The sequence below is a fragment of the Cebidichthys violaceus genome, unplaced genomic scaffold, assembly GCF_023349555.1.
Source record: "Cebidichthys violaceus isolate CVI_PGR_0920_01 unplaced genomic scaffold, fCebVio1.0.p SCAF_29, whole genome shotgun sequence".
Classification (NCBI taxonomy): Eukaryota; Metazoa; Chordata; class Actinopteri; order Perciformes; family Stichaeidae; genus Cebidichthys; species Cebidichthys violaceus.
In genome coordinates, this window is record NW_027176472.1 from 2,435,841 (window position 1) to 2,462,563 (window position 26,723).

A 26,723-nucleotide genomic window follows, 5' to 3' on the forward strand; every position below is an offset into this window, starting at 1 on the left:
TTTTTATGACTTTTTACGACATACTATATACTATGACTTTTTTCGACATGCTATCCATGACTTTTTTTTGACATATTATACTATGACTTTTTTCAACATACTATACTATGACTTTTTTTGGAAATGCTATACTATGACTTTTTATGACTTTTTTCGACATGCTATACTATGACTTTTTATGACTTTTTACAACATGCTATACTATGACTTTTTTCGACATGCTATACTATGACTTTTTTCGACATGCTATACTATGACTTTTTTTCGACATACTACACTATGACTTTTTTCGACATGCTATACTATGACTTTTTTCGACATACTATAGAATGACTTTTTTCGACATGTTATACTATGACTTTTTTCATTACTTTTTCGACATACTTTCAAATAAAAAAAAAAAAAAATATTAAAAGTTAGTCTTGAAAATAAAAATATCTCCATGGTTGAAATTAGGGGTTAGCATGTTGTCTGTGTGCCGACATTAAAACTATCACAACAGGTGTACAGGAGAGGCATCAGCCCGTAAAGCGGTTTTCCAACAAGTGATTGAGTTGAAAAAGATCGACAAACAATCCCAAAATGTCTCACGAAGAGAAAAATTGATGCAGAGGGAAGAACATTTTATGAAAGATGGGAAAGCGAATACATGTTTGTGCTTCAAGGAGAAAAAAAGAGTCTGTCGTCTGTGCTATGAGGCAGTGTCTGTGATGAAGGATTACAATTTACGTCGGCATTTTGACACCAAACACGGAGCTAAATTTAGCCTCCAAAAAAAACATAAAATTGTCCAAGAATTAAAAGGCAGACTGCAATCGCAGCAGAATATATTTACAAAAGCTACAGCCCAGTGCATGATTAAAGGTATGTGAGGTGAGCTCCGACCAGATACAGACTTCTACAAATGTCAGTTTGTGAAGAAACACCATCAGACCGAGTTCAGGAACTAGCAGGAAATGTAACGAGAGGAAAAAGTAATAAATATATATTTATTTAAAGAACAAATACGCAGCCGTGTCAGCCAAACAGGAGGCAGAAGGGAGGGGTGCCCAGCCATGGTCAGATGGTGCTTCTTTATAGATGGTACTTTCAGCAGGATATACATACCGTATATATATATATATATATATATATATATATATATATATATATATATATATATATATATATATATATATATATATATATATATATATATATATATATATATATATATATATATATATATATATATATATATATATATATACATACACACACATACATACATATACATACATACATAAACACACACACATATACATACACACATATATAGAGAAAGAAAACTCCTCAGAGACCCTTCAGGCCTATAAAGCCACCAGGATAACAGATATTTAATACTTTATTAAAGAAATGATGACAGACAGCAGTTTAAGTCTTTTTAGTCTCTTTATTAAATATACTCATCAGCCTTAAAGGTGATTTATTACATCAGCAATATCTTTATCAAAACAAGCGAAACAAAAACAACAAAAGTAACATTACATTCAATCTTTCATGTTGTTCAATATTCTCAGACGTCTCATGTGAGCTGAGAAGAAGTCTTTTAACAGATAAAACCTGAGTGACTTTATCTCTAACTGTCACAACTCTTTAGTCACAACTTAAATATGAAACGTTCTCATGGATCAGAATCTGTTGGGAGAGTTCAGTTCATGAGTAAAGATCACTTCTTTGTGATCTGTGTACAATATTCATAATAGTTTATCAATAATGAGCACATTAGTTGGAATGCTGATTCAGCAGCTGTCTGTCTTTCTCTCTCTTCTGTATTTAAAGCTTGTGAATCAGACAACTTGTAAACAGAGAAACAACTTAAAGGGCCAGTGTGTAAGATCATAACTTAATATTCATATCTGTTAAACCATCTTAAAATATGAATGGTTGTGTTTGTGTGATCTTAGAATGAGCTCTTCATATCTCCATAAGGAGCAGAGGCCACCATGTTTCTACGGTGGCCCAGAGCGGTCAAACCAAACCCTTTGACTCTGCTCACTGGACACACGGAGAAGTTTCACTTGGTTGTAATCTGTAACTTCACCACTAGATGTCACCAAATACCACACACTGTACCTTTAAGAGTCTTCCATCATCAATACAGAGAAGACCCTGAAACAGAAGGCACAAATCTCCATCCCTGCTATAAAGACATGACAGACCACATGATGCCGTCATCGACCAATCAGAGCGGAGTATTCAACAAACTACGATGAATCCATCCGTTTCCTTCTCGTTGGCGATAAATACAATCACAGCTGATTGATAATGACTCAACACGGGGATTGAACCCCCGACCCTCTGATTGGAGGACGACCTGTTCTACCTCTGAACCCAGGTTACCCATAGCAACAGTCCTGATCAACAGTCCAGAGGAGAGTCACATGTTGACTCAACAGAGACAAATAAATGATAAAACAAGGTCAAATAACAAAATAATAAGGCACATCTCAACAATCATGATGAATTACAGATTTACATGAATATAAAAAACAATAAAGCAGATTAAATGAGACCTTTGTGAAACTTGTTAAATCTCTGTTGACCTGTCAGAGGAGACGACTCGTTGGTCTTTGAGGAAGATGAAGATTATCTTTTATTCTAATATGATTATTCTGTCTAACAAACAGCTGATCTTTACAAGTTCCACAAAGATCTCCTCTAAGATATATACACTCATATATACATATATATACACACATATACACACATATATATATATATATACACATATATACACACATATATATATACATACATATATACACTCATATATACACATATATATATACATATATACACACTCACTCATTAATTTTCAGTCCCATAGGACATACTTCTTGATGTTCCATCTCGTTCAATGACTCTTATATTTCTACACGAAGACCTGCAGAAAAGAAAAGAGTTTATATCACATAAAGTCGACTATCACAGAATACAGCGTGATTTTAATAATCCACATAAAAATATGAGAATCTCTGAATCATCTTTCAAAAGTCTGCAAATACACATATATACAGTTTGTGTGTGTGTGTGTGTACACACACACACACACACACACACACACACACACACACACACACATATATATACATACACACACACACACACACACACACACACACACATATATATATATATACATACATATACACACACATTATATATATATACACACACACACACACACACACACACACACACACACACACACACACACACACACACACACACACACACACACACACACACACACACACACAGTGTGCTTGTTGCTTTATGCTTGTAATTGTGTAACAGATGTTTGTTGATTCATAATATAGATTTTTGATCAGTATTGTTAGAGATGAATAAACTGTTACATTCTAAAGAGCAGTTTCTGTGATTATTTGTAATATTTCTTTGTCAAACAGCTTTAACTGTCTCTGTGTGATCAGCCCCACATGGATCATTGTTGATGTTTTTATGAATGAACTACTTATCATAGGAGGTTCAGATGAGAACCACGAGCTACACCTCTGGATGTAGACCGCCTCTCTTTGAACCTGAACCTAATTCTAACCTGAACCTCAGACCTTTGGAGGTCTGACAGAAGGTGAGGACCGGCCAAAGTGTCCTCACTCAAGAAACTCTAATTGGTTTTCACAAAGATAAAAGTACAAGTAGACACACACACACACCTTTACAACAGAAGTAGAGCTATGAAGCCTCTGTTCACTGAGGTAGTAGAACTGAAGGATCTTCACCTGAAACATTTTTCCATCTGAACGGGACCGTTTTCCTCATCATCTGAACCGTTTTCCTGCTGACGAAGACCTGCAGCACAGAAGTGAGTGAATACGTTACATTAAGTTACACAGGTACTAGTGGATATCAGCTGATGATGAAGTCATTTGTTTCTCCACCAAACATTCATGTTAAACCGGTGAAAACGTGGACAGATGACTTCTCGGGGAACTTACTTTCATACGTTAGTATATTCATGTTTCAAAGTTCTCTGCTTGACTGCTGTGTTGGTTCACTAATGCTTTAGTCTGATTGTAGAACAGCAGAAACTCTACATCTGTTCACACTGAACCACGGCCATCTATAAACTACGACATGAAAAAGATCTTCTCTGTCTGATGCACCTGCATTCTGCAATGTTGAGCTTCTACTGAGTGTTGTGGATGAATTCACTGATTGTAAGTCTCTTTAGATAAAAGATAAATTAATCATGTTCAAACATATATGATGATCTCATCATGAACACAATTATGATTAACATCTCATTAAAACCTACTGTTCCATCAAATGAAGCTATTTGACTCTTAAAACTAAGACAAACTTATGTTCTTCAACTATAAAACATCAATATTTTAGCTGCTATATTATTTATTTTTATATATATATATATATATATATATATATATATATATAATATAATATACAGACCTGAAACATTAGCAGCACCACCAGAAGCATTGAGTCGACACACTAGTTGTATCAGAGCATCTGTTGTGTTGATGTCTGCACATTATGGACACACGGATAGAATATTTGATATAAACTTACTGTTATTGCAGCGTATTGTGATCCACTTCTTATATACAAGCAGAGCTTGAACGGCAAGAACAACGACAACTCCTAAAATAAACGCTAAAGACAACCATCCGATCATCACTTCGGTCGATGAGTCTTCAACCACTTTCTCTGAAACACATCACAAAAATAAAAAGTAACTGCATCTCATGTTCAGCACACAGACGACACAAAGCATCAATTAAACATTTGAATCTAATAAGACATGAAGAACAACAATGAAGTCTCACCACTGATGTACACAGAGACCTCAGAAGTAACTCTGTGCTTGATGTCTTCCTGCTCGACTACACAGTGATAGTGGTCCGTCTTCTTCACAGTGATCTTCAGAGTGATGTCATAGCTGCCTCCTCTCTCTGAGACATGTGGTTCCTCAGCAGGAAGGTTGTTTCCATCCCTGTCCTGCCATTCTACTTCAGGTTGTGGAAAAGCTCCTAGAACCTCACACTGTAACAGTAACCAGTCCTCTGTGGCATGAAGAGTCCTGATGACTGGCTTTGGAGTTACAACTGTGAACACAGAATGAACTCAAGGGTTAAACAACAAAACTAAGGAAAACCAGTGAGAGACGTGTTTATAGATTATGGGAATTTATTGACCCATTATCTAGTAAACTATGAATTTTAAGTGTTCATTTTAAAGTAATTTTGATGCGGTGTGTGAGAGAGAGAGAGAGAGAGAGAGAGAGAGAGAGAGAGAGAGAGAGAGAGAGAGAGAGAGAGAGAGAGAGAGAGAGAGAGAGTGTGTGTGTGTGTGTGTGTGTGTGTGTGAGACAGAAAGACCTGCAGCGTTGTAACTAAGTTTGAAAAATAAAAAGTCCATTAAATGTTTCTGTTTGAGTTCATAGAGGAAGATCTTAAGTATCAAACACGACCTTTTAATATTAAAGAGGACTAAAATACTCCGTCATATTTTCTGTAACTAAGCAACCAATCTACTTCCTGTTTACCATCATGCCCAGTGTAGTGAACCGTCATGTGATAGTCGTTTTCAGGCGTGTTAGTATGTTCAAACTCCGTAGATCGTTTTAAACAGAAAGGTAGTCGTGTGGATGTAGCTTCAGATTAAGGGTTTAATTAAAGTACTCACCAACAACAAGCTCAATGTAGAAGGTTTGACGTATCTGAAGTTGTAGAAAAACACAGGTGTAGTTTCCACTGTCGGTCTTCTTGGTATTTCTGATGATTATGGAGGCGTTGCCGTGATTCAGTTGATCATCAAAATGTGAGACTCGTCCTTTGAACTCTTCACTCTGACCAGTACGACCGTTGTTGTAATGAGTCGCTGCATCATAAAAGAAAACCTCCTTCTGATCTTGATCTTTCTGAGCTTCTTTCTTCCAGTGAAAGACAGCTGCTGTGATGTCCTGCTTGTTGCTGAGAGAACAAGGTAAGATCACATCACTCCCGACCTCAACAACCTTTCTGACGCCTGAAAGACAAAGCAGATTATAATCAATAGGTTTAAATAGAGAAAGTCAGGTTAAGAGGAGACACTACAGGTGAATACAGGTAGAATAAATGTCACTGATAGATATATCACCATGTGTATAAAGACTGTGTGTTTATCACTGATATACTTAAGATCTCCAGTCAGAGGAGAAGATGTTCCTCACTAGCATTGAGTTTGAGTAGAGAGATGGTGAATAAAAACCTCTTCCATCCATCCATCTATATATAGATATAGATATATATGCTATGTATGACTTCATACTGATTAGAGTATAAACCTCTTGAACTTCTCATCACATTAGTTATGAATGAACACAACAGAAACTAGTGATGGGAATTGCGGCTCTTTTTAGAGAACCGGCTCTTTCGGCTCCCAAATGGCTCTTCAGATTTCAGCTTCAGCTTAAATTAATTTATTACCAACAATAATGTAAAATTATGCGCAATATGAATTACTAATGTAAAAAAAACATGCACTATATCAAATGTTTCTTATATAAATACACTTTTATTTATACACTCTACAGAGTGATAAAAAAATAAATTAGAAAGGTTTAACTATTTACATATGAACTTAACTAACTTTTAACTATTTTAAACTTGTAGCTTTTTAATACTGAACACATTTAAAGTGAAACAACATACAGAAGCTTACAGAATCACACAACAAAATATAAATTAAAAAACAAAAAGAAAAAAATCAGCATCCAGAGTTTTGTCCTTCAGTGAAGATTTACATTGAGAAAGACCAAGTGCCTCAGCTTTGAGGGGCTGATCCTGTTTCTTCTCTCCGTAATGATCTGCCCTGTTTTGGAGAAGATTCTCTCTGTGCTGTGTGTGTAACTCCTCCCCTCTGATCAGCGCAGGCGCAGAGACGACACCACACATATTGACCAATCAAATGAGAGCGAGAGAGCGAGAGAGAGCGCATGCTCTCAGAACCGTTTCGTTCGCGACCGACACATAACTAGCGGGTACCGTTTGAAACAGGACATCTGCCTCAATGAAGCGTGTGAAGTGCGAGTTCATTAATATCAACGTGTCTACAAATATTACAGTGGTGAAAAACAATGAGAAAGCAAAAGGCACGCGCTCAACCCAGTTAGTGACGGATTGCGATGAGGGACACCTCTCGTGACTCCTCTGTTTTAACTGGACATGCGCAAATTCAGCGATTTTGATTATTTAAATGCTTGAAGTGATTGGAATCATACAGAAATTACTTTTATAGCACAGATCAGTAGAGACATATTCATATTAATTTGATCATTATTTGTTTTTTACTTTTCATGACGACAGGTGAGGCGCTGCCTGCCTCCACAGACCACCCATCCCTGAGTCCCCCCCACCGGTAGTTCCACTTCCGATGGTGAAACGCCGCGTATATGGGGATCGTTTAAAACGTATTAGTGTGGATGTAGACTTAAGTAACTGTTTCGATGAGAATTCATCTTTTTGTAGATTATCGGATATCGGTGGAGCAACAATATCTCTTTATATATAGATAATCTATATGTAGTACTAATATATCAATAGTACTACAACTACTATTAATACATTAACTTTCTTACCTTCATGTCCAAGTGTTATTCCAGACAGAGTCAGCAGACAGAAGAACAAACACAGAAGAGAGAGAGTGAAGGGAAGTTTAAAGTCCGACATGTTGTCACGAAGAAATGCTAACAGACGAGTTAAAAGTTGACTCTTCTTTTTTTCTCCCGTTTCCTTGTTGTCGTCGTTGTTCTTCTTCTACTGGTGTTATGTCGGTAGTCATCCATCTTGTTGGAGCATTACCGCCACCTTCTGCTGGAGTGTGAATCACACAACAGACTAACACTCTTTACCCCAAAACAAAACAAACCAACAAAACAATAATAATTAAATGAATTAAACTTCTTTTAATGTGTATTCATGGAGCTTTAATCCCTCAGATGATTCCTCATCATCTCATCCTCACTACAACTCAAGAGCTCCACTGACTCCTCGTCTCCTCACACCTACCTGAACCTATTCAACAGTGTCTCCTCTCTCCTTTTCCTACTTCCTTCCCTGGTACCTTTGACTCTCTTTTGAATATGATATAAATATCTCCCTTTCTCTTCTCTGTTCCACCTTTTTTTCACATTTGGTTGATTTCTCCCCAAATAAAACACCTCTTTACTGATACTGATCTTCATATCTGTGTTTCCTTTCTTTAAACTCGTTTAGCTGGTATTGAAAATATTATATTATTGAAAAGATTTAAATGGTAGCCTCTCATTAATACAAAATGTATTTTCTCTGCTTTGCTTTTAGAGAAAGATTTCCTGATCTTGAGCTCTTTGTAGTTCATCAATACTTCTGTCGTTTAAACTTCTCATTTTTCATGATTTAACATTATCATCCCTCCATCAAACTCTCTTTCTACGTTTTTCTAAAAGTATTCACTTCTTCTTATCAGAGTTATGAAACATCTGTAATATAACGATGTGTACGGTTATTTAAATCAGCTGAAGTATTATCAGTAGAATGTTTTTTGGCTGCTGGTCAATAAATCAGTTTTTTCTGCCACTTCTGAAACCTATGAAACATGAACTGTAAACACAGAGTCAGTAGAAATATGGAAACATTTATAAACCATAATCTCTGACTGCTTTAAGTTTTTAATACGAGGAAACAACCTGGAATGTTAAACATTTCACCTTCAGGAGAATAAATTCATTCTAAGTGTTTGTTTTTATTTTATATATTATTTTAATAAGTTGAATGAAAGAAAACTAAAAATGTGTGTTGTGACAGTTTTGATGTGTGAATAGAAACAGTTCAACACTGACTGATGGATATGTTTTTATTTTTCTTCATTTTACATGAAACATTCCCATTCTGATCCTGGATCAGTACGAAGCTCAAAGAACCTGAAGTGAGCGTTGCTCCCTCACGGTTCCTGAAATGTTTGTTAGAAATAAACGGTCCAGTTTACAGTAAAACATTTCATTTGTACATAAACAGAGGCCAGCAGCTTTCTGTCGTAATCCATTTCCTCTATATAGACAGAAAGAAATCACAACATTCACATTCCTTAATGTTTGTTCCCTTCTGTTCAGCAACGCCTGAAGCTATGGAAGCTCGTTTCCGCCACAAAAAAAATAAAAAAAATAAAATAAAAAATCTTTTTTCGTTTTTTTCATGAATAATTCTTAAGTCAAAGGCAGTCAAACACAAACATACAGTGGAACTAAAAAGTATAAACACACATATTCTTTTGAAACATACAAACAAACACTAAAGTTTCTACAGTCAGTGCAGGAGCATTAAGGCCAGAGGACACTAAGAGAAACAGAAGAAGAAGTAAAATCCACCTGAAGCACCCCACCTCTAAATGTGACGTTCAGATCAGAATCAAGTAAACACAAAAGTAACATTTCAGTTCAGTTATATTAATTTTCACACTACAGCTATTACATCTTCTCTTGAGCATCACAATCTTTGTTCCTTCAGTTAAGAGCTACAATAAGCAGCACAACAATCTCTTCTCAGTCACAGCTTATTTACACTATTAATGCTCAACCTTTAACCAAAAATACTGACTCAACCGTTTTTCATTATTGTCATTTGTTTTTGCTGACGTTCTAAGGCACAAGTTACTTGATAGACCTGAATGTAAGACAGATCTGAGAGCTGCTGGTTATTCAGGCCATTGTTTGGTTTCATTTGATCCTGAGCGTTTTGGCAGTAAACACTTGGAATTGATACAAACACATGATTTATCTCTGCCCAGTTTAAAAAATCCCTCATAAACACTTTCCTATTAAAAACAGTCGTATCCTGTATAGGGATGGTATCGTTTGTTTTTTTCCGATACCGGTGCTAATACAGTACTTTAAAAAAACAAAAACACAAAACGACGATTGACGGCATTAAAGAAAGGCTTTTTTTTTTTATTGCCAAGGCAATTTGTTTTCTTCAAATTGAACAATATATTAACTGTTTGAAGTATACCATAAATATAAATAAATACAAAACACTTGGCTTCAAACTACAGCTTCAAACTTTTTAACTTAAAGGAAGCACCGAAATCTGCGTTGTGTTTCGGTCCGGTAGGCACCGGTTGTCGGTACCCAACACTAATGCTGTATTAAAACACTGCTGCAGGAATACAACTTGTGACTCTTAAAGCTCCATCTAGTGGCTGACTGAGGACCTGCAGCAGCAACAGATTATTGACAGATTATTATTTCTGACATAACAAAACTAAAGTGACTAAAGAGTCAAATATGAAATGAATAATAAAGATCAGATTATTGCTGCTTTCATACCGCCATTATTTCTGTTATTGTCTTTATCAAACCTATATCACTTTAAAAAATATATATTATTGTTTATTTATTGTTTTCTTTTCAAGTTCTTTGTCAGCTTGATAACGGAGAAACTACCGGAGTGATTTTCATGAAACTGGTGGAACTTTGTATCTTTGGCTTATTAAATGTTGGAGTAGATCTGATACAATCAGTCACTCCCTCCCTCTAGATCATCTTTATACGACTCTGGATCGTTTCCATTCAGTTCCTCCGGAGAAGAACCTGCAGCAAAAAACATAAAAGAAAATAACATTACATCACATAAAGTCAACTTCTTACTGTAAAAGAGTTTTGGAGGAGGTGTAACTGTTCATTTTGTGCATTTGTTTTATTTGTTATATGTTGAAACAGTGAATTAGAGAATGAGAATCTCTGTGTACACGATAGAAGCAGAAAGCGCTGTGGAGCGACTGTAGACCTAAACACATATTGTATTTGGCTTCTGGAGGGATACTGAACTACTTGACTCAGCTGGAATAGACTAACTATATTGTTCTTGCTTTTACAAGTTGCTATTAGCTGCACCTAGGCTGCTTCAGTGTTATGCAGTTTCTGTCTGTGTGAGCTAGGTGTGATTTAGTTTCACTCGGTCAATTGCCCTGTTAAGTGAAAGGGGAGTGGCTTGCACTCCTGACAGACAATGAGCAATCAGTAGGTAGGTGTCCTTAACCGCTGCTGGTGGTTGGACGCGTCGGGCAAACGAAGGCAACAGGGCGGCTTTTTCAAGACAAACTTCGTCAAGCGAAGACTTCTCGAGCAAATGCTTGCGGGTCAGTAATCTGTTTATATTGAGTACCATGTGTTTGCATCCTATTTCTGTCCGTAGACATTGGGTCACTCCCATGTGCCGTGACCCCACTAACCTCATCCATCCTACTCTCTCAGCTCATGGCGAGCAAGTGGTGGTGGGGTGGGGGCTCTGGAATTGCCAGTCGGCAGTACCAAAAGCTGAGTTCATCTCAGGCTACGCTTCCTTGCTCTCCCTTAACTTTCTTGCTCTAACTGAGACCTGGATCACACCAGAAAACATCACCCATCCCGCAGCTCTGTCAGATGTGTACTCTTTCTCTCACACTCCCAGAGCTGCGAGGCGGGGTGGTGGTACTGGCCTGCTAATTTCCCCAAAATGGAAATACTCTCTTGTCTCTGTTCCTCAGTTCTCCCCGTCCTCTTTCGAATTTCATGCTCTTACTGTCACTTATCCAGCCAAGCTCACCATTGCTGTTGTGTATCGCCCACCAGGGCCTCTTGGTGAGTTCCTGGAGGAGCTCGACACATTAGTCTCGCACTTCCATGACGACGGCTCGGCGCTCATCCTGCTCGGTGACTTCAACATCCAGACCGATAAGCTTGAACCTCTTCTTTCCTTCTTCTCCTCCTTTGACCTTTACCACTCTTCTTCTCCTCCTACCCACAAGGCCGGCAACCAGCTGGACCTTATCTTCACTAGGCACTGTTCTACTGCTAACCTCTCTGTCACTCTCCTCCAGCTCTCTGACCACTATTTCATGTCCTACTCCCTATCCTCTGCCCCTTCACTTCCTCCACCTACCCACATGGTTTCTATCCGGAGTCATCTCTGCTCCCTCTCCCCTGCTGATCTTTCCTCTTCTGTTACCTCGGCTCTCTCTGACCCTGAATCCTTCTCTCTCCTATCCCCTGATACTGCTACTGATCTTCTCCTCTCCACCCTTACTTCTTCTTTGGACAAACTCTGTCCCTTCACCTCCAGGCCTGCACGCCCAACTCCACCTGCCCCGTGGCTGTCGGACTCAGTGCGTACTGATAGACGGAGCCTAAGAGAGGCTGAGCGTAAATGGAGAAAAGGCAAACTTGGCTTCTTGGCTGACATCTCGAAGTGGATGACGACACACCACCTCAAGCTCAACCTGGACACAACAGAGCTACTGTTCCTCCCAGGGAAGGGTTGCCTGCACTGAGACCTGTCCATCACCATTGATGATACCGTGGTAAAGGCCAACTGCAAGGAATCTGGGTGTGAACCTGAACGACCAACTATTGTTCTCAGCAAACATTTCATCCGTTACACGCTCCTGCAGATTCCTGCTCTACAACATCAGGAGGATTCGTCCCTTCCTCACTGACGAGACGGCGCAGGTTCTCATCCAGGCTCTTGTCATCTCCCGCCTGGACTACTGCAACTCACTACTTGCCAGAGCCCCGGCGTCGGCCATCAGACCTCTGGAGCTTGTCCAGAAAGCTGCAGCTCGTCTGGTGTCCAAGTTCTCCCACTCAACTTCCTTTCTCCATTCTCTAAACTGGCTCCCGGTAAGAGCTCACAACCAGTTTAAGACTCTGGCGCTAGAATACATGGCGGTTCAAAGAACAGCTCCTTCCTATCTCCAGGCCATGGTCAAGCCTTACACCCCCGCCCGACCACTTCACTCTGCTGCCTCCTGGCGGCCGATCGACCCGGTCACGGCTGTTTTCTGAAAAGTCACCTCGTCAAGAAGTACTACCCTGAGCCTTCCACTCAGCACTTATTGTATTCGTATTAGTTTGTTTCTGCGCTGTAGTTTATGCTCTTAGATGCTTGTTTAAAAAAAGGAGATGCACTTATGACTTCTGGTGACTAGTAGTTGAATATACTTATTGTAAGTCGCTTTGGATAAAAGCGTCTGCTGAATGACTAATGTAAAGGTAATGTAATGTTTTTGTATTTCATTTTCATTAAATGTGTAGCACCAGATTGAGCCTGTGTGACATCATTCTGTGCACCGCTACACCATATTTAATACTAACAGTCGTAATGAAACAATGATATGAGCGACTGGGGCTCCCTCACATGAGGGCTCTTTACCACGGCTGCCGCCCCACGCTCCTACTACTACTACAATGGTGGTCGGGAGTCTTGCATTAGCTGCTAGCTAGCTAAACTTACACAGTTAATACTGTCACAAATAAACATTTACAAGACATAATGGTGCCACCACCGTACAGTACAGCAAGAAACTCAAATTGGTTCTCACAAAGATAAATGCATAAGTAGACAGTCTACAAAGAGCTATGAAGCCTCTGCTGACTGAGATAGCAGACTTCTAGCAGACTCCTGGTTAAGCCAACCTTTTCCTTGCTGAGTGTATATGTTACACCAAGTTAACTTTAATAGTATAAAGTATTTTGGTGGTCCACACAAAAATACATTTTTGTATCTTTTAAAAGTCTGCTTTCAAACAGGTACTAGTGGATATTTATGATGTCAAATTCCTTGTCTGTCCAACATTCCATGGCAATAAATGGTTCTGATTCTGATTATACATTTTCCATTAATCACATGATCGTTGCGCACGCAGCCCTTTCTTTGCTAAACTGTGCTTGAAGCGGCTGCAACTCGTCTCGGTGTGATCAGCCCCACATGGATCATTGCTGATGTTTTTCTAAATTAACTACTTTCTTTGAACCTGAACCTAATTCTAACCTGAACCTCAGACCTTTGGAGGTCTGACAGAAGGTGAGGACCAGCCAAAGTGTCCTCACTCAAGAAACTCTAATTGGTTTTCACAAAGATAAAAGTACAAGTAGACACACACACACACCTTTATAACAGAAGTAGAGCTATGAAGCCTCTGTTGACTGAGGTAGCAGAACTGAAGGATCTTCACATGAAACCATTTCCAGGTGAACCGAACCGTTTTTCATCTGAATGGGACCGGTTTCCTCATCATCTGAACCATTTTCCTGCCGACAACGACCTGCAACACAGAAGTGAGTGAATACGTTACATAAAGTTACACAGGTACTAGTGGATATCAGCTGATGATGAAGTCATTTGTTTCTCCACCAAACATTCATGTTAAACCGGTGAAAACGTGGACAGATGACTTCTCGGGGAACTTACTTTCATACGTTAGTATATTCATGTTTCAAAGTTCTCTGCTTGACTGCTGTGTTGGTTCACTAATGCTTTAGTCTGATTGTAGAACAGCAGAAACTCTACATCTGTTCACACTGAACCACGGCCATCTATAAACTACGACATGAAAAAGATCTTCTCTGTCTGATGCACCTGCATTCTGCAATGTTGAGCTTCTACTGAGTGTTGTGGATGAATTCACTGATTGTAAGTCTCTTTAGATAAAAGATAAATTAATCATGTTCAAACATATATGACCATCTCATCATCTACAGAATTATGATTAACATCTCATTAAAACCTACTGTTCCATCAAATTAAGCTATTTGACTCTTAAAACTAAGACAAACTTATGTTCTCCAACTATAAAACATCAATATTTTAGCTGCTATATTATTTATTTTATATATATATATATATATATATATATATATATATATATATATATATATATATATATATATATATAATATAATATACAGACCTGAAACATTAGCAGCACCACCAGAAGCATTGAGTCGACACACTAGTTGTATCAGAGCATCTGTTGTGTTGATGTCTGCACATTATGGACACACGGATAGAATATTTGATATAAACTTACTGTTATTGCAGCGTTTTATGATCCACTTCTTATATACAAGCAGAGCTTGAACGGCAAGAACAACGACAACTCCTAAAATAAACGCTAAAGACAACCATCCGATCATCACTTCGGTCGATGAGTCTTCAACCACTTTCTCTGAAACACATCACAAAAATAAAAAGTAACTGCATCTCATGTTCAGCACACAGACGACACAAAGCATCAATTAAACATTTGAATCTAATAAGACATGAAGAACAACAATGAAGTCTCACCACTGATGTTCACAAAGGTCTCAGAAGTAACTCTGTGCTTGATGTCTTCCTGCTCGACTACACAGTGATAGAGGTCCGTCTTCTTCACAGTGATCTTCAGAGTGATGTCATAGCTGCCTCCTCTCTCTGAGACATGTGGTTCCTCAGCAGGAAGTTTGTTTCCATCCCTGTCCTGCCATTCTACTTCAGGTTGTGGAGAAGCTCCTAGAACCTCACACTGTAACAGTAACCAGTCCTCTGTGGCATGAAGAGTCCTGATGACTGGCTTTGGAGTTACACCTGTGAACACAGAATGAACTCAAGGGTTAAACAACAAAACTAAGGAAAACCAGTGAGAGACGTGTTTATAGATTATGGGAATTTATTGACCCATTATCTAGTAAACTATGAATTTTAAGTGTTCATTTTAAAGTAATTTTGATGTGGTGTGTGAGAGAGAGAGAGAGAGAGAGAGAGAGAGAGAGAGAGAGAGAGAGAGAGAGAGAGAGAGAGAGAGAGAGAGAGAGAGAGAGAGAGAGAGAGAGAGTGTGTGTGTGTGTGTGTGTGTGTGTGTGAGACAGAAAGACCTGCAGCGTTGTAACTAAGTTTGAAAAATAAAAAGTCCATTAAATGTTTCTGTTTGAGTTCATAGAGGAAGATCTTAAGTATCAAACACGACCTTTTAATATTAAAGAGGACTAAAATACTCCGTCATATTTTCTGTAACTAAGCAACCAATCTACTTCCTGTTTACCATCATGCCCAGTGTAGTGAACCGTCATGTGATAGTCGTTTTCAGGCGTGTTAGTATGTTCAAACTCCGTAGATCGTTTTAAACAGAAAGGTAGTCGTGTGGATGTAGCTTCAGATTAATGGTTTAATCAAAGTACTCACAAACAACAAGCTCAATGTAGAAGGTTTGACGTATCTGAAGTTGTAGAAAAACACAGGTGTAGTTTCCACTGTCGGTCTTCTTGGTATTTCTGATGATTATGGAGGCGTTGCCGTGATTCAGTTGATCATCAAAATGTGAGACTCGTCCTTTGAACTCTTCACTCTGACCAGTACGACCGTTGTTGTAATGAGTCGCTGCATCATAAAAGAAAACCTCCTTCTGATCTTGATCTTTCTGAGCTACTTTCTTCCAGTGAAAGACAGCTGCTGTGATGTCCTGCTTGTTGCTGAGAGAACAAGGTAAGATCACATCACTCCAGACCTCAACAACCTTTCTGACGCCTGAAAGACAAAGCAGATTATAATCAATAGGTTTAAATAGAGAAAGTCAGGTTAAGAGGAGACACTACAGGTGAATACAGGTAGAATAAATGTCACTGATAGATATATCACCATGTGTATAAAGACTGTGTGTTTATCACTGATATACTTAAGATCTCCAGTCAGAGGAGAAGATGTTCCTCACTAGCATTGAGTTTGAGTAGAGAGATGGTGAATAAAAACCTCTTCCATCCATCCATCTATATATAGATATAGATATATATGCTATGTATGACTTCATACTGATTAGAGTATAAACCTCTTGAACTTCTCATCACATTAGTTATGAATGAACACAACAGAAACTAGTGATGGGAATTGCGGCTCTTTTTAGAGAACCGGCTCTTTCGGCTCCCAAATGGCTCTTCAGATTTCAGCTTCAGCTTAAATTAATTTATTACCAACAATAATGTAAAATTATGCGCAATATGAATTACTAATGTAAAAAAAACATGCACTATATCAAATGTTTCTTATATAAATACACTTTTATTTATACACTCTACAGAGTGATAAAAAAATAAATTAGAAAGGTTTAACTATTTACATATGAACTTAACTAACTTTTAACTATTTTAAACTTGTAGCTTTTTAATACTGAACACATTTAAAGTGAAACAACATACAGAAGCTTACAGAATCACACAACAAAATATAAATTAAAAAACAAAAAGAACAAAATCAGCATCCAGAGTTTTGTCCTTCAGTGAAGATTTACATTGAGAAAGACCAAGTGCCTCAGCTTTGAGGGGCTGATCCTGTTTCTTCTCTCCGTAATGATCTGCCCTGTTTTGGAGAAGATTCTCTCTGTGCTGTGTGTGTAACTCCTCCCCTCTGATCAGCGCAGGCGCAGAGACGACACCACACATATTGACCAATCAAATGAGAGCGAGAGAGCGAGAGAGAGCGCATGCTCTCAGAACCGTTTCGTTCGCGACCGACACATAACTAGCGGGTACCGTTTGAAACAGGACATCTGCCTCAATGAAGCGTGTGAAGTGCGAGTTCATTAATATCAACGTGTCTACAAATATTACAGTGGTGAAAAACAATGAGAAAGCAAAAGGCACGCGCTCAACCCAGTTAGTGACGGATTGCGATGAGGGACACCTCTCGTGACTCCTCTGTTTTAACTGGACATGCGCAAATTCAGCGATTTTGATTATTTAAATGCTTGAAGTGATTGGAATCATACAGAAATTACTTTTATAGCACAGATCAGTAGAGACATATTCATATTAATTTGATCATTATTTGTTTTTTACTTTTCATGACGACAGGTGAGGCGCTGCCTGCCTCCACAGACCACCCATCCCTGAGTCCCCCCCACCGGTAGTTCCACTTCCGATGGTGAAACGCCGCGTATATGGGGATCGTTTAAAACGTATTAGTGTGGATGTAGACTTAAGTAACTGTTTCGATGAGAATTCATCTTTTTGTAGATTATCGGATATCGGTGGAGCAACAATATCTCTTTATATATAGATAATCTATATGTAGTACTAATATATCAATAGTACTACAACTACTATTAATACATTAACTTTCTTACCTTCATGTCCAAGTGTTATTCCAGACAGAGTCAGCAGACAGAAGAACAAACACAGAAGAGAGAGAGTGAAGGGAAGTTTAAAGTCCGACATGTTGTCACGAAGAAATGCTAACAGACGAGTTAAAAGTTGACTCTTCTTTTTTTCTCCCGTTTCCTTGTTGTCGTCGTTGTTCTTCTTCTACTGGTTTTATGTCGGTTGTCATCCATCTTGTTGGAGCATTACCGCCACCTTCTGCTGGAGTGTGAATCACACAACAGACTAACACTCTTTACCCCAAAACAAAACAAACCAACAAAACAATAATAATTAAATGAATTAAACTTCTTTTAATGTGTATTCATGGAGCTTTAATCCCTCAGATGATTCCTCATCATCTCATCCTCACTACAACTCAAGAGCTCCACTGACTCCTCGTCTCCTCACACCTACCTGAACCTATTCAACAGTGTCTCCTCTCTCCTTTTCCTACTTCCTTCCCTGGTACCTTTGACTCTCTTTTGAATATGATATAAATATCTCCCTTTCTCTTCTCTGTTCCACCTTTTTTTCACATTTGGTTGATTTCTCCCCAAATAAAACACCTCTTTACTGATACTGATCTTCATATCTGTGTTTCCTTTCTTTAAACTCGTTTAGCTGGTATTGAAAATATTATATTATTGAAAAGATTTAAATGGTAGCCTCTCATTAATACAAAATGTATTTTCTCTGCTTTGCTTTTAGAGAAAGATTTCCTGATCTTGAGCTCTTTGTAGTTCATCAATACTTCTGTCGTTTAAACTTCTCATTTTTCATGATTTAACATTATCATCCCTCCATCAAACTCTCTTTCTACGTTTTTCTAAAAGTATTCACTTCTTCTTATCAGAGTTATGAAACATCTGTAATATAACGATGTGTACGGTTATTTAAATCAGCTGAAGTATTATCAGTAGAATGTTTTTTGGCTGCTGGTCAATAAATCAGTTTTTTCTGCCACTTCTGAAACCTATGAAACATGAACTGTAAACACAGAGTCAGTAGAAATATGGAAACATTTATAAACCATAATCTCTGACTGCTTTAAGTTTTTAATACGAGGAAACAACCTGGAATGTTAAACATTTCACCTTCAGGAGAATAAATTCATTCTAAGTGTTTGTTTTTATTTTATATATTATTTTAATAAGTTGAATGAAAGAAAACTAAAAATGTGTGTTGTGACAGTTTTGATGTGTGAATAGAAACAGTTCAACACTGACTGATGGATATGTTTTTATTTTTCTTCATTTTACATGAAACATTCCCATTCTGATCCTGGATCAGTACGAAGCTCAAAGAACCTGAAGTGAGCGTTGCTCCCTCACGGTTCCTGAAATGTTTGTTAGAAATAAACGGTCCAGTTTACAGTAAAACATTTCATTTGTACATAAACAGAGGCCAGCAGCTTTCTGTCGTAATCCATTTCCTCTATATAGACAGAAAGAAATCACAACATTCACATTCCTTAATGTTTGTTCCCTTCTGTTCAGCAACGCCTGAAGCTATGGAAGCTCGTTTCCGCCACAAAAAAAATAAAAAAAATAAAATAAAAAATCTTTTTTCGTTTTTTTCATGAATAATTCTTAAGTCAAAGGCAGTCAAACACAAACATACAGTGGAACTAAAAAGTATAAACACACATATTCTTTTGAAACATACAAACAAACACTAAAGTTTCTACAGTCAGTGCAGGAGCATTAAGGCCAGAGGACACTAAGAGAAACAGAAGAAGAAGTAAAATCCACCTGAAGCACCCCACCTCTAAATGTGACGTTCAGATCAGAATCAAGTAAACACAAAAGTAACATTTCAGTTCAGTTATATTAATTTTCACACTACAGCTATTACATCTTCTCTTGAGCATCACAATCTTTGTTCCTTCAGTTAAGAGCTACAATAAGCAGCACAACAATCTCTTCTCAGTCACAGCTTATTTACACTATTAATGCTCAACCTTTAACCAAAAATACTGACTCAACCGTTTTTCATTATTGTCATTTGTTTTTGCTGACGTTCTAAGGCACAAGTTACTTGATAGACCTGAATGTAAGACAGATCTGAGAGCTGCTGGTTATTCAGGCCATTGTTTGGTTTCATTTGATCCTGAGCGTTTTGGCAGTAAACACTTGGAATTGATACAAACACATGATTTATCTCTGCCCAGTTTAAAAAATCCCTCATAAACACTTTCCTATTAAAAACAGTCGTATCCTGTATAGGGATGGTATCGTTTGTTTTTTTCCGATACCGGTGCTAATACAGTACTTTAAAAAAACAAAAACACAAAACGACGATTGACGGCATTAAAGAAAGGCTTTTTTTTTTTATTGCCAAGGCAATTTGTTTTCTTCAAATTGAACAATATATTAACTGTTTGAAGTATACCATAAATATAAATAAATACAAAACACTTGGCTTCAAACTACAGCTTCAAACTTTTTAACTTAAAGGAAGCACCGAAATCTGCGTTGTGTTTCGGTCCGGTAGGCACCGGTTGTCGGTACCCAACACTAATGCTGTATTAAAACACTGCTGCAGGAATACAACTTGTGACTCTTAAAGCTCCATCTAGTGGCTGACTGAGGACCTGCAGCAGCAACAGATTATTGACAGATTATTATTTCTGACATAACAAAACTAAAGTGACTAAAGAGTCAAATATGAAATGAATAATAAAGATCAGATTATTGCTGCTTTCATACCGCCATTATTTCTGTTATTGTCTTTATCAAACCTATATCACTTTAAAAAATATATATTATTGTTTATTTATTGTTTTCTTTTCAAGTTCTTTGTCAGCTTGATAACGGAGAAACTACCGGAGTGATTTTCATGAAACTGGTGGAACTTTGTATCTTTGGCTTATTAAATGTTGGAGTAGATCTGATACAATCAGTCACTCCCTCCCTCTAGATCATCTTTATACGACTCTGGATCGTTTCCATTCAGTTCCTCCGGAGAAGAACCTGCAGCAAAAAACATAAAAGAAAATAACATTACATCACATAAAGTCAACTTCTTACTGTAAAAGAGTTTTGGAGGAGGTGTAACTGTTCATTTTGTGCATTTGTTTTATTTGTTATATGTTGAAACAGTGAATTAGAGAATGAGAATCTCTGTGTACACGATAGAAGCAGAAAGCGCTGTGGAGCGACTGTAGACCTAAACACATATTGTATTTGGCTTCTGGAGGGATACTGAACTACTTGACTCAGCTGGAATAGACTAACTATATTGTTCTTGCTTTTACAAGTTGCTATTAGCTGCACCTAGGCTGCTTCAGTGTTATGCAGTTTCTGTCTGTGTGAGCTAGGTGTGATTTAGTTTCACTCGGTCAATTGCCCTGTTAAGTGAAAGGGGAGTGGCTTGCACTCCTGACAGACAATGAGCAATCAGTAGGTAGGTGTCCTTAACCGCTGCTGGTGGTTGGACGCGTCGGGCAAACGAAGGCAACAGGGCGGCTTTTTCAAGACAAACTTCGTCAAGCGAAGACTTCTCGAGCAAATGCTTGCGGGTCAGTAATCTGTTTATATTGAGTACCATGTGTTTGCATCCTATTTCTGTCCGTAGACATTGGGTCACTCCCATGTGCCGTGACCCCACTAACCTCATCCATCCTACTCTCTCAGCTCATGGCGAGCAAGTGGTGGTGGGGTGGGGGCTCTGGAATTGCCAGTCGGCAGTACCAAAAGCTGAGTTCATCTCAGGCTACGCTTCCTTGCTCGCTCTCCCTTAACTTTCTTGCTCTAACTGAGACCTGGATCACACCAGAAAACATCACCCATCCCGCAGCTCTGTCAGATGTGTACTCTTTCTCTCACACTCCCAGAGCTGCGAGGCGGGGTGGTGGTACTGGCCTGCTAATTTCCCCAAAATGGAAATACTCTCTTGTCTCTGTTCCTCAGTTCTCCCCGTCCTCTTTCGAATTTCATGCTCTTACTGTCACTTATCCAGCCAAGCTCACCATTGCTGTTGTGTATCGCCCACCAGGGCCTCTTGGTGAGTTCCTGGAGGAGCTCGACACATTAGTCTCGCACTTCCATGACGACGGCTCGGCGCTCATCCTGCTCGGTGACTTCAACATCCAGACCGATAAGCTTGAACCTCTTCTTTCCTTCTTCTCCTCCTTTGACCTTTACCACTCTTCTTCTCCTCCTACCCACAAGGCCGGCAACCAGCTGGACCTTATCTTCACTAGGCACTGTTCTACTGCTAACCTCTCTGTCACTCTCCTCCAGCTCTCTGACCACTATTTCATGTCCTACTCCCTATCCTCTGCCCCTTCACTTCCTCCACCTACCCACATGGTTTCTATCCGGAGTCATCTCTGCTCCCTCTCCCCTGCTGATCTTTCCTCTTCTGTTACCTCGGCTCTCTCTGACCCTGAATCCTTCTCTCTCCTATCCCCTGATACTGCTACTGATCTTCTCCTCTCCACCCTTACTTCTTCTTTGGACAAACTCTGTCCCTTCACCTCCAGGCCTGCACGCCCAACTCCACCTGCCCCGTGGCTGTCGGACTCAGTGCGTACTGATAGACGGAGCCTAAGAGAGGCTGAGCGTAAATGGAGAAAAGGCAAACTTGGCTTCTTGGCTGACATCTCGAAGTGGATGACGACACACCACCTCAAGCTCAACCTGGACACAACAGAGCTACTGTTCCTCCCAGGGAAGGGTTGCCTGCACTGAGACCTGTCCATCACCATTGATGATACCGTGGTAAAGGCCAACTGCAAGGAATCTGGGTGTGAACCTGAACGACCAACTATTGTTCTCAGCAAACATTTCATCCGTTACACGCTCCTGCAGATTCCTGCTCTACAACATCAGGAGGATTCGTCCCTTCCTCACTGACGAGACGGCGCAGGTTCTCATCCAGGCTCTTGTCATCTCCCGCCTGGACTACTGCAACTCACTACTTGCCAGAGCCCCGGCGTCGGCCATCAGACCTCTGGAGCTTGTCCAGAAAGCTGCAGCTCGTCTGGTGTCCAAGTTCTCCCACTCAACTTCCTTTCTCCATTCTCTAAACTGGCTCCCGGTAAGAGCTCACAACCAGTTTAAGACTCTGGCGCTAGAATACATGGCGGTTCAAAGAACAGCTCCTTCCTATCTCCAGGCCATGGTCAAGCCTTACACCCCCGCCCGACCACTTCACTCTGCTGCCTCCTGGCGGCCGATCGACCCGGTCACGGCTGTTTTCTGAAAAGTCACCTCGTCAAGAAGTACTACCCTGAGCCTTCCACTCAGCACTTATTGTATTCGTATTAGTTTGTTTCTGCGCTGTAGTTTATGCTCTTAGATGCTTGTTTAAAAAAAGGAGATGCACTTATGACTTCTGGTGACTAGTAGTTGAATATACTTATTGTAAGTCGCTTTGGATAAAAGCGTCTGCTGAATGACTAATGTAAAGGTAATGTAATGTTTTTGTATTTCATTTTCATTAAATGTGTAGCACCAGATTGAGCCTGTGTGACATCATTCTGTGCACCGCTACACCATATTTAATACTAACAGTCGTAATGAAACAATGATATGAGCGACTGGGGCTCCCTCACATGAGGGCTCTTTACCACGGCTGCCGCCCCACGCTCCTACTACTACTACAATGGTGGTCGGGAGTCTTGCATTAGCTGCTAGCTAGCTAAACTTACACAGTTAATACTGTCACAAATAAACATTTACAAGACATAATGGTGCCACCACCGTACAGTACAGCAAGAAACTCAAATTGGTTCTCACAAAGATAAATGCATAAGTAGACAGTCTACAAAGAGCTATGAAGCCTCTGCTGACTGAGATAGCAGACTCCTGGTTAAGCCAACCTTTTCCTTGCTGAGTGTATATGTTACACCAAGTTAACTTTAATAGTATAAAGTATTTTGGTGGTCCACACAAAAATACATTTTTGTATCTTTTAAAAGTCTGCTTTCAAACAGGTACTAGTGGATATTTATGATGTCAAATTCCTTGTCTGTCCAACATTCCATGGCAATAAATGGTTCTGATTCTGATTATACATTTTCCATTAATCACATGATCGTTGCGCACGCAGCCCTTTCTTTGCTAAACTGTGCTTGAAGCGGCTGCAACTCGTCTCGGTGTGATCAGCCCCACATGGATCATTGCTGATGTTTTTCTAAATTAACTACTTTCTTTGAACCTGAACCTAATTCTAACCTGAACCTCAGACCTTTGGAGGTCTGACAGAAGGTGAGGACCAGCCAAAGTGTCCTCACTCAAGAAACTCTAATTGGTTTTCACAAAGATAAAAGTACAAGTAGACACACACACACACCTTTATAACAGAAGTAGAGCTATGAAGCCTCTGTTGACTGAGGTAGCAGAACTGAAGGATCTTCACATGAAACCATTTCCAGGTGAACCGAACCGTTTTTCATCTGAATGGGACCGGTTTCCTCATCATCTGAACCATTTTCCTGCCGACAACGACCTGCAGCACAGAAGTGAGTGAATACGTTACATAAAGTTACACAGGTACTAGTGGATATCAGCTGATGATGAAGTCATTTGTTTCTCCACCAAACATTCATGTTAAACCGGTGAAAACGTGGACAGATGACTTCTCGGGGAACTTACTTTCATACGTTAGTATATTCATGTTTCAAAGTTCTCTGCTTGACTGCTGTGTTGGTTCACTAATGCTTTAGTCTGATTGTAGAACAGCAGAAACTCTACATCTGTTCACACTGAACCACGGCCATCTATAAACTACGACATGAAAAAGATCTTCTCTGTCTGATGCACCTGCATTCTGCAATGTTGAGCTTCTACTGAGTGTTGTGGATGAATTCACTGATTGTAAGTCTCTTTAGATAAAAGATAAATTAATCATGTTCAAACATATATGACCATCTCATCATCTACAGAATTATGATTAACATCTCATTAAAACCTACTGTTCCATCAAATTAAGCTATTTGACTCTTAAAACTAAGACAAACTTATGTTCTCCAACTATAAAACATCAATATTTTAGCTGCTATATTATTTATTTTTATATATATATATATATATATATATATATATATATATATATAATATAATATACAGACCTGAAACATTAGCAGCACCACCAGAAGCATTGAGTCGACACACTAGTTGTATCAGAGCATCTGTTGTGTTGATGTCTGCACATTATGGACACACGGATAGAATATTTGATATAAACTTACTGTTATTGCAGCGTTTTATGATCCACTTCTTATATATAAGCAGAGCTTGAACGGCAAGAACAACGACAACTCCTAAAATAAACGCTAAAGACAACCATCCGATCATCACTTCGGTCGATGAGTCTTCAACCACTTTCTCTGAAACACATCACAAAAATAAAAAGTAACTGCATCTCATGTTCAGCACACAGACGACACAAAGCATCAATTAAACATTTGAATCTAATAAGACATGAAGAACAACAATGAAGTCTCACCACTGATGTACACAAAGGTCTCAGAAGTAACTCTGTGCTTGATGTCTTCCTGCTCGACTACACAGTGATAGAGGTCCGTCTTCTTCACAGTGATCTTCAGAGTGATGTCATAGCTGCCTCCTCTCTCTGAGACATGTGGTTCCTCAGCAGGAAGTTTGTTTCCATCCCTGTCCTGCCATTCTACTTCAGGTTGTGGAGAAGCTCCTAGAACCTCACACTGTAACAGTAACCAGTCCTCTGTGGCATGAAGAGTCCTGATGACTGGCTTTGGAGTTACACCTGTGAACACAGAATGAACTCAAGGGTTAAACAACAAAACTAAGGAAAACCAGTGAGAGACGTGTTTATAGATTATGGGAATTTATTGACCCATTATCTAGTAAACTATGAATTTTAAGTGTTCATTTTAAAGTAATTTTGATGTGGTGTGTGAGAGAGAGAGAGAGAGAGAGAGAGAGAGAGAGAGAGAGAGAGAGAGAGAGAGAGAGAGAGAGAGAGAGAGAGAGAGAGAGAGAGAGAGTGTGTGTGTGTGTGTGTGTGTGTGTGTGTGTGTGTGTGTGTGTGTGTGTGTGTGTGTGTGTGTGTGAGACAGAAAGACCTGCAGCGTTGTAACTAAGTTTGAAAAATAAAAAGTCCATTAAATGTTTCTGTTTGAGTTCATAGAGGAAGATCTTAAGTATCAAACACGACCTTTTAATATTAAAGAGGACTAAAATACTCCGTCATATTTTCTGTAACTAAGCAACCAATCTACTTCCTGTTTACCATCATGCCCAGTGTAGTGAACCGTCATGTGATAGTCGTTTTCAGGCGTGTTAGTATGTTCAAACTCCGTAGATCGTTTTAAACAGAAAGGTAGTCGTGTGGATGTAGCCTCAGATTAAGGGTTTAATTAAAGTACTCACCAACAACAAGCTCAATGTAGAAGGTTTGACGTATCTGAAGTTGTAGAAAAACACAGGTGTAGTTTCCACTGTCGGCCATCTTGGTATTTCTGATGATTATGGAGGCGTTGCCGTGATTCAGTTGATCATCAAAATGTGAGACTCGTCCTTTGAACTCTTCACTCTGACCAGTACGACCGTTGTTGTAATGAGTCGCTGCATCATAAAAGAAAACCTCCTTCTGATCTTGATCTTTCTGAGCTTCTTTCTGCCAGTCAAAGACAGCTGCTGTGATGTCCTGCTTGTTGCTGAGAGAACAAGGTAAGATCACATCACTCCAGACCTCAACAACCTTTCTGACGTCTGAAAGACAAAGCAGATTATAATCAATAGGTTTAAATAGAGAAAGTCAGGTTAAG

At 39.1% G+C, this 26,723-nt stretch overlaps 2 protein-coding genes and 1 long non-coding RNA gene across 5 annotated transcripts; all 3 read right to left on the reverse strand.

Moving 5' to 3' along the window:
- Window positions 1-1,418: 1,418 nt before the first annotated feature.
- On the reverse strand, window positions 1,419-7,800 carry LOC137880765 (CD276 antigen homolog). 3 transcript variants are annotated; one of them, XR_011103828.1, is made up of 7 exons: window positions 7,643-7,800; window positions 5,710-6,051; window positions 4,851-5,129; window positions 4,594-4,731; window positions 3,786-3,855; window positions 2,794-2,926; window positions 1,419-2,709 (listed from the first exon to the last, which is right to left on the reverse strand). XR_011103828.1 is itself a non-coding variant. In XM_068722290.1 (6 exons), exons 1-6 carry the CDS (start codon window positions 7,731-7,733, stop codon window positions 2,851-2,853), a joined length of 996 nt encoding a protein of 331 aa, XP_068578391.1. In that variant the 5' UTR covers window positions 7,734-7,800; the 3' UTR covers window positions 1,419-2,850. The 3 variants fall into 3 exon arrangements, 1 of the variants encoding a protein (XP_068578391.1); XM_068722290.1 differs by having other exon boundaries at window positions 1,419-2,926; XR_011103829.1 differs by lacking the exon at window positions 1,419-2,709 and having other exon boundaries at window positions 2,843-2,926; window positions 3,720-3,855.
- Window positions 7,801-8,884: 1,084 nt separating this feature from the next.
- LOC137880729 (CD276 antigen homolog) lies at window positions 8,885-18,107 on the reverse strand. Its single transcript, XM_068722241.1, has 6 exons — window positions 17,950-18,107; window positions 16,017-16,358; window positions 15,144-15,422; window positions 14,887-15,024; window positions 13,966-14,121; window positions 8,885-10,630 (listed from the first exon to the last, which is right to left on the reverse strand). The coding sequence occupies exons 1-5, from the start codon at window positions 18,038-18,040 to the stop codon at window positions 13,985-13,987; spliced, it is 987 nt and encodes a 328-aa protein (XP_068578342.1). The 5' UTR covers window positions 18,041-18,107; the 3' UTR covers window positions 8,885-10,630; window positions 13,966-13,984.
- A 1,084-nt stretch (window positions 18,108-19,191) lies between these two features.
- LOC137880731 (uncharacterized) lies at window positions 19,192-25,219 on the reverse strand. The gene is made up of 3 exons (XR_011103823.1): window positions 25,164-25,219; window positions 24,266-24,421; window positions 19,192-20,937 (listed from the first exon to the last, which is right to left on the reverse strand). It is a non-coding gene; the product is annotated as an uncharacterized lncRNA (long non-coding RNA).
- Between the last annotated feature and the right edge of the window lie 1,504 nt (window positions 25,220-26,723).

Bases quoted from the DNA above. Each gene is read 5' to 3' on its own strand.
- LOC137880765 (XM_068722290.1), bottom strand. From the start codon at position 7,733: ATGTCGGACTTTAAACTTCCCTTCACTCTCTCTCTTCTGTGTTTGTTC. The intron at 3,856-4,593 runs GTAAGTTTATAT...TCTGTGCTGCAG, and splicing joins CACAATACGCTGCAATAACA to GTCTTCGTCAGCAGGAAAAC. The intron at 2,927-3,785 runs GTGAAGATCCTT...TCTTTTCTGCAG, and splicing joins CAGATGGAAAAATGTTTCAG to GTCTTCGTGTAGAAATATAA.
- LOC137880729 (XM_068722241.1), bottom strand. From the start codon at position 18,040: ATGTCGGACTTTAAACTTCCCTTCACTCTCTCTCTTCTGTGTTTGTTC. The intron at 15,423-16,016 runs GTGAGTACTTTG...CTGTGTTCACAG, and splicing joins CTACATTGAGCTTGTTGTTT to GTGTAACTCCAAAGCCAGTC. The intron at 14,122-14,886 runs GTAAGTTTATAT...TCTGTGTTGCAG, and splicing joins CATAAAACGCTGCAATAACA to GTCGTTGTCGGCAGGAAAAT.